This window comes from Sinocyclocheilus rhinocerous, unplaced genomic scaffold (assembly GCF_001515625.1).
Source record: "Sinocyclocheilus rhinocerous isolate Xijiao unplaced genomic scaffold, SAMN03320098_v1.1 scaffold469, whole genome shotgun sequence".
Classification (NCBI taxonomy): Eukaryota; Metazoa; Chordata; class Actinopteri; order Cypriniformes; family Cyprinidae; genus Sinocyclocheilus; species Sinocyclocheilus rhinocerous.
The window spans coordinates 1,609,500-1,621,166 of NW_015636034.1; the positions used below are offsets into that span (position 1 = coordinate 1,609,500).

The window sequence follows — 11,667 nt, forward strand, 5'->3', positions numbered from 1 at the left end:
TAGCTTAAAACGTCCTCCTCATTATAAACAAAGCATTTATTTAATTAAGCTCCAAAAATGTCTCGTTTTGGATCCAATGGTACAAGGTGACGTCACCTAGCACCAGTCGTTTGCATAAACACTGCCTCCAGAGCAACACATCGACATAGGCCCCGCCCACCGGGGTTCAGCCATTGGCTGACACTTGATCACGCTGAATGCGAGTGTCACGTCGCATTAAAAGCTAATAGAAATTACAATCACTGTCGCTATCTTGTCTACACTGGATACAGTATAGAGATGCGCGTTCACTTTCTGACAAAGTCCATGCGCTCGAGTCTGTCATCAAGACAAATGGAGTGAAAGAACGTTCGCTTTGACGTGTTTGGTTTAAACAGCTCTTTCGCATCTTTGTACAGATATCAGAAGGATCCCAGAGTAAGGAACAAGTGGATAGTTTATTTTAATGACACCCCGGATCATGTCAGAGGATTGATCGGAGTATTTTGTTTTGTAAATGAGGCACAGAGTCATGAAGAGTTCACAAAGAAGCATGAAGCGGTACTAGATCTGACTGCAGCTGCATCACATTGTAAGTAAAAGATTTCATAATGCTTTGTCTGGAAATGACGGTTTTATTTTGATTATGTTGTCAAAACAAGCAATAGCGAGGGGGCGTTGATACTGTTTCCTATACAATGACGTTAGCCAATCATAAGAGTGGCTGATTCCTGAGAAGCCTTAAAGGACCCGCCCCTTATAAAAGAGCCTGTTTCTGAGAGAAGCTCAGAATGAGGGTTGAAAATAATAATTTTTCCACATATTTATTTATTTATTTTGTGTGTGTGTGCAAACAACTTTATTAACATTATAAGTAAACCTCAAAGAACATATTAAAATAATTTAAAAAAAATCCATGTCATGACCCCTTTAAACATTTTGATTTTCAGTACTTTGAACTTTGAATAAACTTTTAAACTTCTGAAAAATAGACCCATGTTAAGTGATTAAAAGGTAAAATATACACACCATATATTCTAGAAAATAGGTTGCACCTGACTATAAGTCACACTGGTAAATAAAACAATACATTTATAATCTTTATGAATTTTAGTTCCCCTAATGGTATTCAGAACAGAACAGCAATGAAAAATATAAGTTGAAAACAAACATATATTATAGTGGCATTCATTATAAACAACATTCATTATAAACACCAAGACTAAACATTTATTTTAAAAAAATAAATGTTTTCGGACAGGCCCAGTATTGTTTTCACAGTTGTAGTTGTGTCATGGGTCAAAGAACATATAGGTCAAAGGACAATGCCAAGGTAGTGGATGGGTGGGAATGATGTGTGGAAATGCTACTTCTGCGAAGAACTGATGAAACAGGCTATATGCCACTGCATGTGGTTTCTATGCCTCCCTCTCATTTTCCCTGCGAGCACAAAAGGGAATCTCCAGCAATGATGGTAATATTTATTTGTGATATAGGACAGGGGAGAGGTTTTTACTCACTCAAGCAATTGTTGTCATGGAAATGGCTGAGGAAGTGGTTGCACTGATCTCGGAAATTCCCGCTAGCTGCACAAGAGCACCACGGTCCCACATTTGATGTAGAGTTATCTAGGTAGTTTGGAGTGATAATGCTACCTACAGGGAGAGAGTGAAACAGAAATAACACAGAACAGAACATCAGTTGCAAAACAGAAAGCCAAATACAGTGCAAGTCTGTATAAAATAAATGCAGCATCCATCTGTCATATCCGAGTCATGTATTATGGGAAATATTTTCTTTTTTAGATAAAAGGCAGAGATTCAAACTTTGTTTGGCATTTTCCACAAATAGGGTACAAAATACAGCTTAAAAAATTATTTCAATCTTTTTTTTTTCAACATATGATCAGTCAAAATTAGTTGCAAAAAAAAAAAAGAGAGAAATTTTGCAATTGTCAAACCATTATTTGTAAAGTGAAAAAACATCAAAATGAAACAATACATTTACAAAATTAAAATTAAGATAAAATTAAGATGTCACTTAGCACTCAGACATTCAACCTTTTTATTTTTTTCTTGCAACAAATGATATCAGATTTGTGCCTCAGGGACACCAAGTGCACCCTATTCATAGAATGTGCCATTTGACTCACTGTATCTGACCAACACTCTTCCGCCTTCTATCAGCGCAGAGACACTTTCACCCTTTTGACGTTAAAATGTTTGTTGCATTTTAAGCAATCCACCTTGTGTTATTCTGTAAGCCCTCAGCTAAAACAGATATGAAAAGCTCTGTCAATCTTTATCTTGTGTGTGGGTTACATAAGTGTGCTAGAACATTGATTGCAGAGGATATAGGTCCGTAGCTCTTAGAGCTGTCTTTGTTCAGTAGGGAAGGAAAATGACAGTGCTTTTTCACCGTGTGAGAGAGTGAGTGTAGAAGGCGACAGCTGAAAGCGGGAAAAGTGGAGGTGCTGCACTCTAGAACTCTATGGTCTGATAGGGACCCGTTTAAACACATTGATTTCTTTTGTCCCAGAACACAAAAGCGCAACATCTTCACAACCGCTCTTGGAAAATACTGCTGTAATGACTAACAGTCAGGGCAGAGAGCTTGGTCTCTTTTTGTATTCGCTATCTCTGTATTGCCATGTCTGACTTGTACATTTGTTAATGTCATAAACTCTTCTGTAGCTCTCTTTACCAGTAAATCTCACTGACAATTCTGTCAAACATTTGTCATTATTGACGTCAATCCTGATGCGTCTACCCAGTGTCCTTACATGCCTTTTTGTAGTAGCCTATATGAACGTGCAGGGGAAGACTTCCAGGGTGCTGTCCAGTGCTGGACTGGTAATCTGGCATACTGGGCATTTTCCCGGTGGGCCGACGCACTTTTGGGCCGGTACAATTTTTTTTCCCCGCCAAGGACCGGCCCATCACAAAGCATTATATAGACGGAGTGATAAGGGATCTTGCTCCGCCTATGTAAATATCACTTCACCTCTCTTCCACCTTCCTCTCGGTCTCTCAAAATGGACAGACCAAAGTGAAACGGTAGTGCTGAAAAGCTCAGGGAAAAGTATCTTAAAAATTTGGAGGCGGATGCCGCAAAATGTGCCTCGTCGTCGGCAGTTGCGAAATGTATACAGCAGCGTTATCAAGAACAGGCTTGCTCTGCTGTGAGTGATGCGGGCCAAAGGTACAGGCAGGAGGAGGAGAGGAGTTTAATCGGTAAGGAGCTCGATAACGGGCTCGCATGAAGGGGAAACCTGTCCTAATGCGTGTGCACACCATGAGTGTAGAATACATAAACACTTTTTAATAAAACGAAAATTCGTCCCTTGCTCTTTTTTGGCCAAGTCAAGTGTGTTCACAGAGGTTTCCATGGGCTAATGCGAATAAATCTAGATTTAAATATGACATGACGTTTTATTCTTATCCAAAACAATGAGCTGGGATATTCACACACCATTTTTTATTTTGTGAGTTTGCAATATATTGTCATGCCGGCACCTCAGGAGATTCTTCGCAAAATGACCGCCCTTCCAGAGTCTCGTCACGACATGGCCGCCATTTCAGAGTCTGCTCACGCCACGCCTGAGTCCCCGGCCAAGATGGCCGCCACGCCTGAGTCCCCGGCTCTTGTTTCCTATAAGTAGCTTCATGTTCCCATTGTGCCCTCGTCGTGTATTGAATGTATTTAACCCGCTGTTGGTGAGTCTAGTCTGTTTATGTCAAGTCTGCTCCTGCTATGTCTAGTCAAGTCAAGTCAAGTCTGTGTTTCATGTTTGGATATCACCTGTAAATAAAACTGCACTTGGGTTCTCACTTACGCTCGCCTTCAGTGGATGATTCATTACACTTTCAATATTAAAGATACTGTAATCACTGTGTTTAAAAAAAATCATAATTTATTAACTTGTTCTCCGCCTTCCTCTCTTATTCTTATAAAGGTTGCATTCTTTGAGGAGGTCTTTGCTGTCCCTTAGTGTGAAGATTACTGGCAACATTTTAAATTATAGTAGCCTATATTTTGTACACAGTTGCATACTTATTTTTATTCATTCTTATTTTCTTTGGGGATATATATATATATATATATGGTATACCTATATGTGGTGGGCCGCCTGGACCAAAACATGCCAGGGCTGATTTTTTTTGTCCCAGTCCAGCCCTGGTGCTGTCACTCTAATGTTTTTGGCTGAGTCCATTTGTAATCAGATTTCAGGTACTAAACAAAAGTGAGCCTCTAACTGATGGCATATAATTTGCATCATTGCACACTCCTGGTCACATTTATTATAGTGAAATGTGTCTCATAGCTGCTTGTCTCCAAATAAATTGCCTTTGGAGAGCAGCCCACATTGCTTTTCTTGCATCTTTTGCAATACCTGCACAGACAAATGCTGCGAAGTACTAAAACAAAAGTTTAGCAGAAGCTGGAATCTTCTCACCATGAATCGTTACTTTTTTCGTCACCACGTGTTTCTAGTGGTGATAAGTTGCTGTAGTACAAGTTGATCACACAAATGTACTGCAGATCAGATCCAAAAGTACCTGAGTTCATACTGAGCCAAAGAATCAAACAACAACTTAAATCAGGGGTGTCCAAACCTGGTCCTGGAGGGTCACATTTAGCTTCGACCCTAAATGAACCAGCTAATCAAGATATTCTGGACCTCTACTGCAAATATGGAGTGTTTTCCATTTTGCTTTTAGACAAACTTAGCAAAATTTCCCTATGTACTTCCCCTCGGGGGAATCCCGGATGCCATTTTGAAGTGCAATCTACTTTGTCAAGTGAATACATAAAATTTATATGGACATGATCCCTCAATTTCAAGAGGGAGCGAGTCAACTCGTAAGTACACTTCAGCCAGCTCCATATACCACAATGCAACACAATTGTGATGTGTGCAATTTATCCCCAACCCTCACAACTCTAATGTATGATATATATGAATTATTTTGAGATTTAAACACATACTTGTTTCTTTTAGGACGTTCCAATTTACCCATCACAAGGATTCTGCCAGTAGTGGGCACTAGTAAAATATAATAAATCACATACATCCGAGTCAACAAGATGGAGGGAAGTTAGGGAGGGAAGGACATAAAAAGGGAAGTCAAACCATGGGTGTAGAATATCCAGGGGACATGCGGGAATTGCATTCCAGCAGTGTGTTTTTTTCCAGCAAGTGTGTTCACGTAGAGCCGAGATACTCAACAGGCGTCTGCATTAATTTTGTGGCCTGCATCATGCTGAAGATTAATGTATTTTTATTACAATTTGCGCTCACAATATTAGGCAGTTAGATTTTTTTAAATTAAATATATACAATCGCAGTAGTAAAAACTGCTCGATCTCTGCAAGCGCTGTAACAAACGTGCAATTAAAAAGCAACATGCCCCAAACAACTTAAAAGAGAAGCATTGTCCAACAAAAGAGGACATTTAATAACATGATTTTAGTCCTCAACATCAGTCGAGTGTTTGAAATAACTTCATTTTGTGAGCTGATGTGCGTTTTTTGTCACAAACGAGGCAGATAATATATTCTATATGGCAATAAAGGCTATGTCGATTAGCATTGGATTATACAGTAAAAATACTTTATTATTATGAAAATACCAGAGATGGCTTAAAGAACACAGACAAACCATATTGCCGCATCGTATGTTTATTGTTCATTATACTGTTCGTATGTATATATATATATATATATATATATTCATGCTCAGTGTTATTTTAAATAGGACAAGGACAAGCAATACTTAGATAAGTAATAAACTATACGTATGTATTTCTAAATCAGTAAGTCTGCAAATATTGTCTTAAATAAAGTCTAATAATGCTAATTGTAATTTGTGGCCCTTCGCATTTATGTAGTTTAAATGTGGCCCGCTTTGCCTCTGAACTTAAGTACCCCTGACATAGAGGTTTTCAAGGGCTACTGTGAATAACTGTAGATTTAAATTCAAAGCAACAAGATAGTCTATGCATGACCTGATGTTTTATTTGTATCCAAAACAAGGTGATGTGAACATTGCAGAGCGCTAAACACTCTCATGCAGTGTATGTTTCATTCATACTCGACGCTAGAGGGCGCTCTCATGCAGAAAGTCCAAAACAGACTTATAGAAGTAATAATTTGTGCCATGCCAGCTATTGCAGCCAGGGCTCTATTGGTTGTGGCTAGAAGGGATACAGCTACAGCCAGAAAATAACAATACATTATATTTGCTACCTATTAGATTGTGTTTTATTAATGTGAGCACATACCCCAACCCTAAATCCTGCCCTTACTATAATGCAAATACAATAATTAATTGTTGTTCAGCGTGACAAAAATGGCGCAATATTGATGTGTATGTGCATGCCCAGTAGGACAATCTGGCCACAGCTGTATCCCTTCTTGCCCCGACCGGCTCAACGGCTCTGATCGCAGCTAAGTTGAATAAAAAGCAGAAACATTTTGACTGATGAAACGTGAAGACAATAAACATACGATTACGACAATATGTGTGTGTGTGTGTGTTTTCAAGTCATATCCAGGTAATAAATAAAGTATATGAATAATGATATGCTAATTGACATATAATTTTTTACAGTAGAAACTATCAATTGTATATTCCGCCTTATTCTGTCATAAAAATGGGAAAGTTTTGAGTTTTTGAGACAGGTGTGTTGGAGCAGGTTGAAGCTAAACTCAAAGACTTAGTTGATTTGGAGCCCACTGACTGTCATTGTATGAACAAAAACATTCTTCAAAATATCTTCTTTTGTGTTCCGCAGAAGTCATACATGTTTGTAATGAGGATTGTAATTGCAGTATATGCATCACATGAACTGGTGACAAGGTTTAATAAACCCCTGAGAGCTTGTATGTGTCACGGTGGTCTTCTCTTCTTAGAATTTCACTTGTCGGTGGATAAGATTGTAATGCCAAGCTTGATAAGATTGCAATGCCCATAATTTGAATGTCCCTGACTGGTGCATGCGATAAGCCAGGTTGAACTACATTGCCCAGAGTTCTCACCTATCAGGCCGGTGTACGCAACAAGGCAGGCTCCGTAATTTTCTTGCTGGCAGCCACTGGCAGTAAGCTCGGAGGGTTGGCAGTCGTGCTGGAACTGAGCCCAGCGAGACCTGAGGGAACCACAACAGCACATCCATCATCCAGCCAGTCAGCAAACCCTCAGAAACACGCATTCCCACAAACACTTTCCTCTACCTTGTGTTATGGGGCTACATACTCTGTTCTGTTTTGTCCTCTTCTGTTCTGTTTAGAAAGCTTTACACCAACACTCTCCACTCCATTCTCAGTGATTTTCTCTCTTTTTCAATCCCCCCTACATATACTATACACAGTTCTAATCCATTCGTTTTGCTAATCAGAGACAGAACTGCAATTCAGAATTCTGGAGAACTGGCAGATACTCAGCCGCCGGAAACTCAGCTGACAGCGACCATTTACATGCAGATCACATTCTGCCAGTCCTCTGGTGACCAATCAATCATTTAACCAGGTCAGTCTCAGAGGAATTACCCACATTCCCTGCTGATTTCTTATGCTAACTGGCTGTTGTGGCCGTAAGTGATCTCCTCTTGTGTAATGTGTTGTGTCAGCAGAGTGTTCGCTTGGCGTGTGAAAGCGTGATGGTTGATCAATGGCAAAGACCGATGAAGGCCTTTGTGTTTGTGATGTGAAAAGAGGGAGGCTCAAATATGACCACTCATGTGACTGCAGCTGTCAGACTCGTGTGTTTGTTGGATTTACGGTTTTCTGTTTGTCCGTAGTAAACAGATAAAGTAACGGAGTGTAAAATCCTCCTATACTTTTATTACGATTATGATGTACAGTCTTCTTTCTAAACTGTATAACCTTGATTTTGGGCATTATTGCGTTTCAAAAGCTGTTGACAGCAATTCATTAATCATTATGCATTACATTCTCAGCAATGCCACAAGGGATGCTGTAGCATAAATTGTCATCTTCTATGGCCAATTTTCATATATCCTACAATTCAAAGGTTTGGGGGTCAGTAAGTTTTTTTTTGCTTGTTTTCTTTGTTTAAGAAATTCATACTTTTATTCAGCAAAAACACATTCAATATTTAAAATTAATTCAGCTCTCAGAATCCTCAAAAATATCTCAGTTTCCTCACAAATATTAAGCAGAACAGCTATTAAACTGGTTTTCAACAGTTTTCAACTTTGATAAGACAAATTTCTTGAGAACCAAATCTGAATGATTTCTGTAGGATCATGTGACTGAAGACAAAGAAATGTTTGCTGAAAACTCAGCTTTGATGTCACAGAAATAAATATTTTTAAATATATATATATATATTTTTTACTATACAGTATTTTCATCAAATAAATGCAGCTTGGAGCATAAAATACTTTTTCACCAACATTAAAAAAATCGTACTGAGCCCAACATTATGAATGGTTCAACAGTTTTTTAGCAAGCTTTGTTTTGCAATTTAAAGCCATCATGTTTAGTAGCCAGCTGAAGGGAAAAAAAAACATATCCAGTTTAATGGTACCGTCATTCCTTTGAGTACCGTTGTTTGTTTCCGGTACAGCAATGTGAGAGCGTGCATTAATTATGTTTAACAGGACAGCACACCTGCAATACATTAGCCAAGATTACTGAAATAAAGTAGGTTTTTGATTGGTTTGATTTGACTGGTTGGTTTCTATGGCTCTTATTCAACAATATTAGCCTCTTTGCTGCCCTCAGCAGCTTTGGAGCACCCTTGCATCTATGGGATGTTATGGCAAGACTTATTTGGAATGGTTCCATTTAAAAAAAAAAATACTGCAATCAAATGGCATTGCTAAAGAATAATTGTTTAATTGGAGTATATTAAAAGTATTGGTTACACTTTATTTTAAGGTGTTCTCGTTACACGTTACATGTACTTAGTATTATATATTATATTAATGTTCCTGTGGCTCAGTGGTAGAGCATTGCGTTCAAGGTCGTGAGTTCAATTCCCAGGGAACACACATACTGATAAAAAATGTATAGCCTGAATGCACTGTAAGTCACTTTGGATAAAAGCGACTGCTAAATGCATACATTTATTTTAATTTATATTAACAATAAATTACGCATAATTACATGCAAGTAACCCTAAACCAAATCCTAATCCTAACCATATATTAAGTACATGTAGTTAATTAATATTACTCAGTACTTAAATGTATAATTACACTGTAACAAGGACACCTTAAAATAAAGTGTAACCAAAGTATTTTTGTTTAATAAAATAACACTTTTTAGGTTACTGATATGACCAGAGTGTTTATCTCATGTGAATTTACATCGTTTTAACACGTCTAACATATATTAATTTCTTCTGGTTTAAAACTTTTTGAATGGGAAAAAATGACTTTGTGCACCTTTATATATTACTCTCTACAGGGCACAGAGTTTCAATCTTCAGGCCCTTCAAAAGAGCTTGATTGTATTTATAACAGTCGTTTTCACACACAATACCCACTTGCACACATAGTCGGCCTCACAAACTCGAAGTTGTGCCAGGCAATTGGGTTTTTCCCTTTCTTCATAAGAGCACGCAGGCACAATGGTCTGGCGCCGTCGTTCTGCACAAGCCGTGTCAGAGCATGGACAGAAGAGCAGCTCGTGTGTGTAGTCTGGTGGCACACGGTCGAAGAACTTTCTCAGTGCTTTGCTGCAGCGTGCTCGGTTGCAGGGCCCAGCCCGCACCGATGGGGCGATGCATGCCGACACGTACTCCGTGCGTAGTTTCTGACACGTCTCATCCACATTACAGGCCTTAGCAGCGTCCAAACAACGGTTCACTGTTGTCATGCCCACCTCAGACTCTGAAAGGAAGGAGAGAGAGAAGCAGGCTTGTGATTCCTGCGTATAAAGAGATGAGCATGTTAGTTACACTTGCCTACTTTGGAGTACAAACGAAAAAGGTAGTTGGAGTGGCTACAGTCGCTGTCCAGTGCTGAAACAGAAGCCTGTACTCAAGATAACACAGAATACCAGACCACAACTGCAAAATGTGAAATTACTTACCATCCAACATAACATTCTTTTACCTGAAGCCAAAATAATGCAATGCACCAACCCCATCTCATAAGAAAATGTTACTACTTTGCAAGATGGCAAAGGTCCTTCTGTTCCAACCTTCTTTTTCATTTCCTATAACCACCAATGAGGCATAAGCTGATTGTCGATCATTCCTTCCTTTCTTTCCTTGCTTTCTTTTCTTCTTCATTTCCATCCTTCCCTCCTTCCTCCCATGCTTCTTTTCTTACTTTCTTTGTTTCCTTCCATCCTTTCTTTGCTTGATTCTTCCCTTTGCTTACTTTTACTTTGCTTTACTTTTTTTCCCCCTTATTTTCCATTACCTAACATAAACATGGGGCATAAGCAGATTGTTCTTTCTTCCTTTTCTTTCCTTGCTTCCTTTCTTACTTTCTTTTTTATTCCTTCTATTTCTCCCTATTTCTTTACTTGCTATCCTTCCATCCCTCCTTCTGTTCTTCTTTCTTTCCTCTACTGCTTCTTACTTTGCATCTGCTCTTTGCTGCCTTTCTTTTTTGTTTCACTTTGTTCCTTTGTTCTCCTGTCTTTTTTACTTCCTTCGTTTATTTGCTTACTTGCTTCCTTTCTTTTTTACTTTCTTCTTTCCCAACTTTATTTTCCCCTTGTTATCCATTCTCTAAACCTAGCCACCAATGGGGCATAAGCAGATTGTCCTCCCCTTTCTTTCTTTCTTTCTTTCTTGCTTGCTTTCTTGCTTTCTCTCTTGCTTCCTTGCTTTCTTAGCTTCATTACTTTGCTTCTTCTCTGCTTTTTTCCCCGTCTTTCTTTGCTTCCTTCCTTGTTTTTCTTTACTTCCTTCTTTCTTTTCCCCTTCTATTCCATTTCCTAAACTTAACTGTCAATGGGGTATGAAATCATACAAATGAGATTGTAGCCACTAATGTCAAATGCAGAATAGTTACGAATCGCCATAAGAGTGTATTAAATGCACTTACAAAAGCAAAAAAAAAAAAAAGTCATTAGTTATTTTCAGAACGGCCTTGTCCAACTGTCAGAGCAGCATGAGTTTTTGGAGGTGTGCTCTGGCTCATTGTTCTAATGAGGGTTGAGGTTCATACAGAGTGTCTCTTTCTCTCATGTCCTAATGAAGGTTTGAGTTGGTCTGCTCTAAGAGGATGTGAGTCTGGGTGGCCTGTGTGTGCTGCTAATGAATAGAGCATGAGTGAGAATGAAAGTTGAATGAGTCTGGTCTCTATCACAGAGCAAGTCCCAGCTGAGACTGGCTGCTGCAGCTGCTTCATTTTTCATATCAGACTAATGTGGGCCGCAGAGAGCCTGCCAGCATTACACTGCCATAGAGCTCGCTTTATCTCTTTCTCTCTCTCTCTCTCTTTCTTCCCCCATGAGCCGTGGACTTTTTTAACCACTGCCCCCTTCATTGTCATCTTTTTCTTCTTCTTCACCTCTATGTCTTTTAACATGTCCTATTTATCCTATCCATCCATCTATCCATCAACCCATTGTTCTTTGCTTCATTTCTTCAGTTTGTTTCCTTTCCTTGTTTCTTTCTGTACTTTCTTTCCCCATTCATGACTTTATTTTTCCTTCCTTCACTTACTTGCTTGCTTCCTTTCTTCCCCCCCCCCCCCC

At 39.0% G+C, this 11,667-nt stretch overlaps 1 protein-coding gene across 1 annotated transcript in view; it reads right to left on the minus strand.

Annotated features, from left to right (window-relative positions):
- Window positions 1-11,667, minus strand: part of LOC107747595 (GDNF family receptor alpha-4-like) — a 66,667-nt gene that overhangs the window by 10,855 nt on the left and 44,145 nt on the right. The window contains exons 4-6 of the mRNA XM_016562191.1: window positions 9,497-9,842; window positions 7,021-7,130; window positions 1,500-1,634 (exon numbers count right to left, since the gene is read on the minus strand). Coding sequence (XP_016417677.1) covers window positions 1,500-1,634; window positions 7,021-7,130; window positions 9,497-9,842 — 591 coding nt within the window. The remainder of the gene's footprint in view (window positions 1-1,499; window positions 1,635-7,020; window positions 7,131-9,496; window positions 9,843-11,667) is intronic.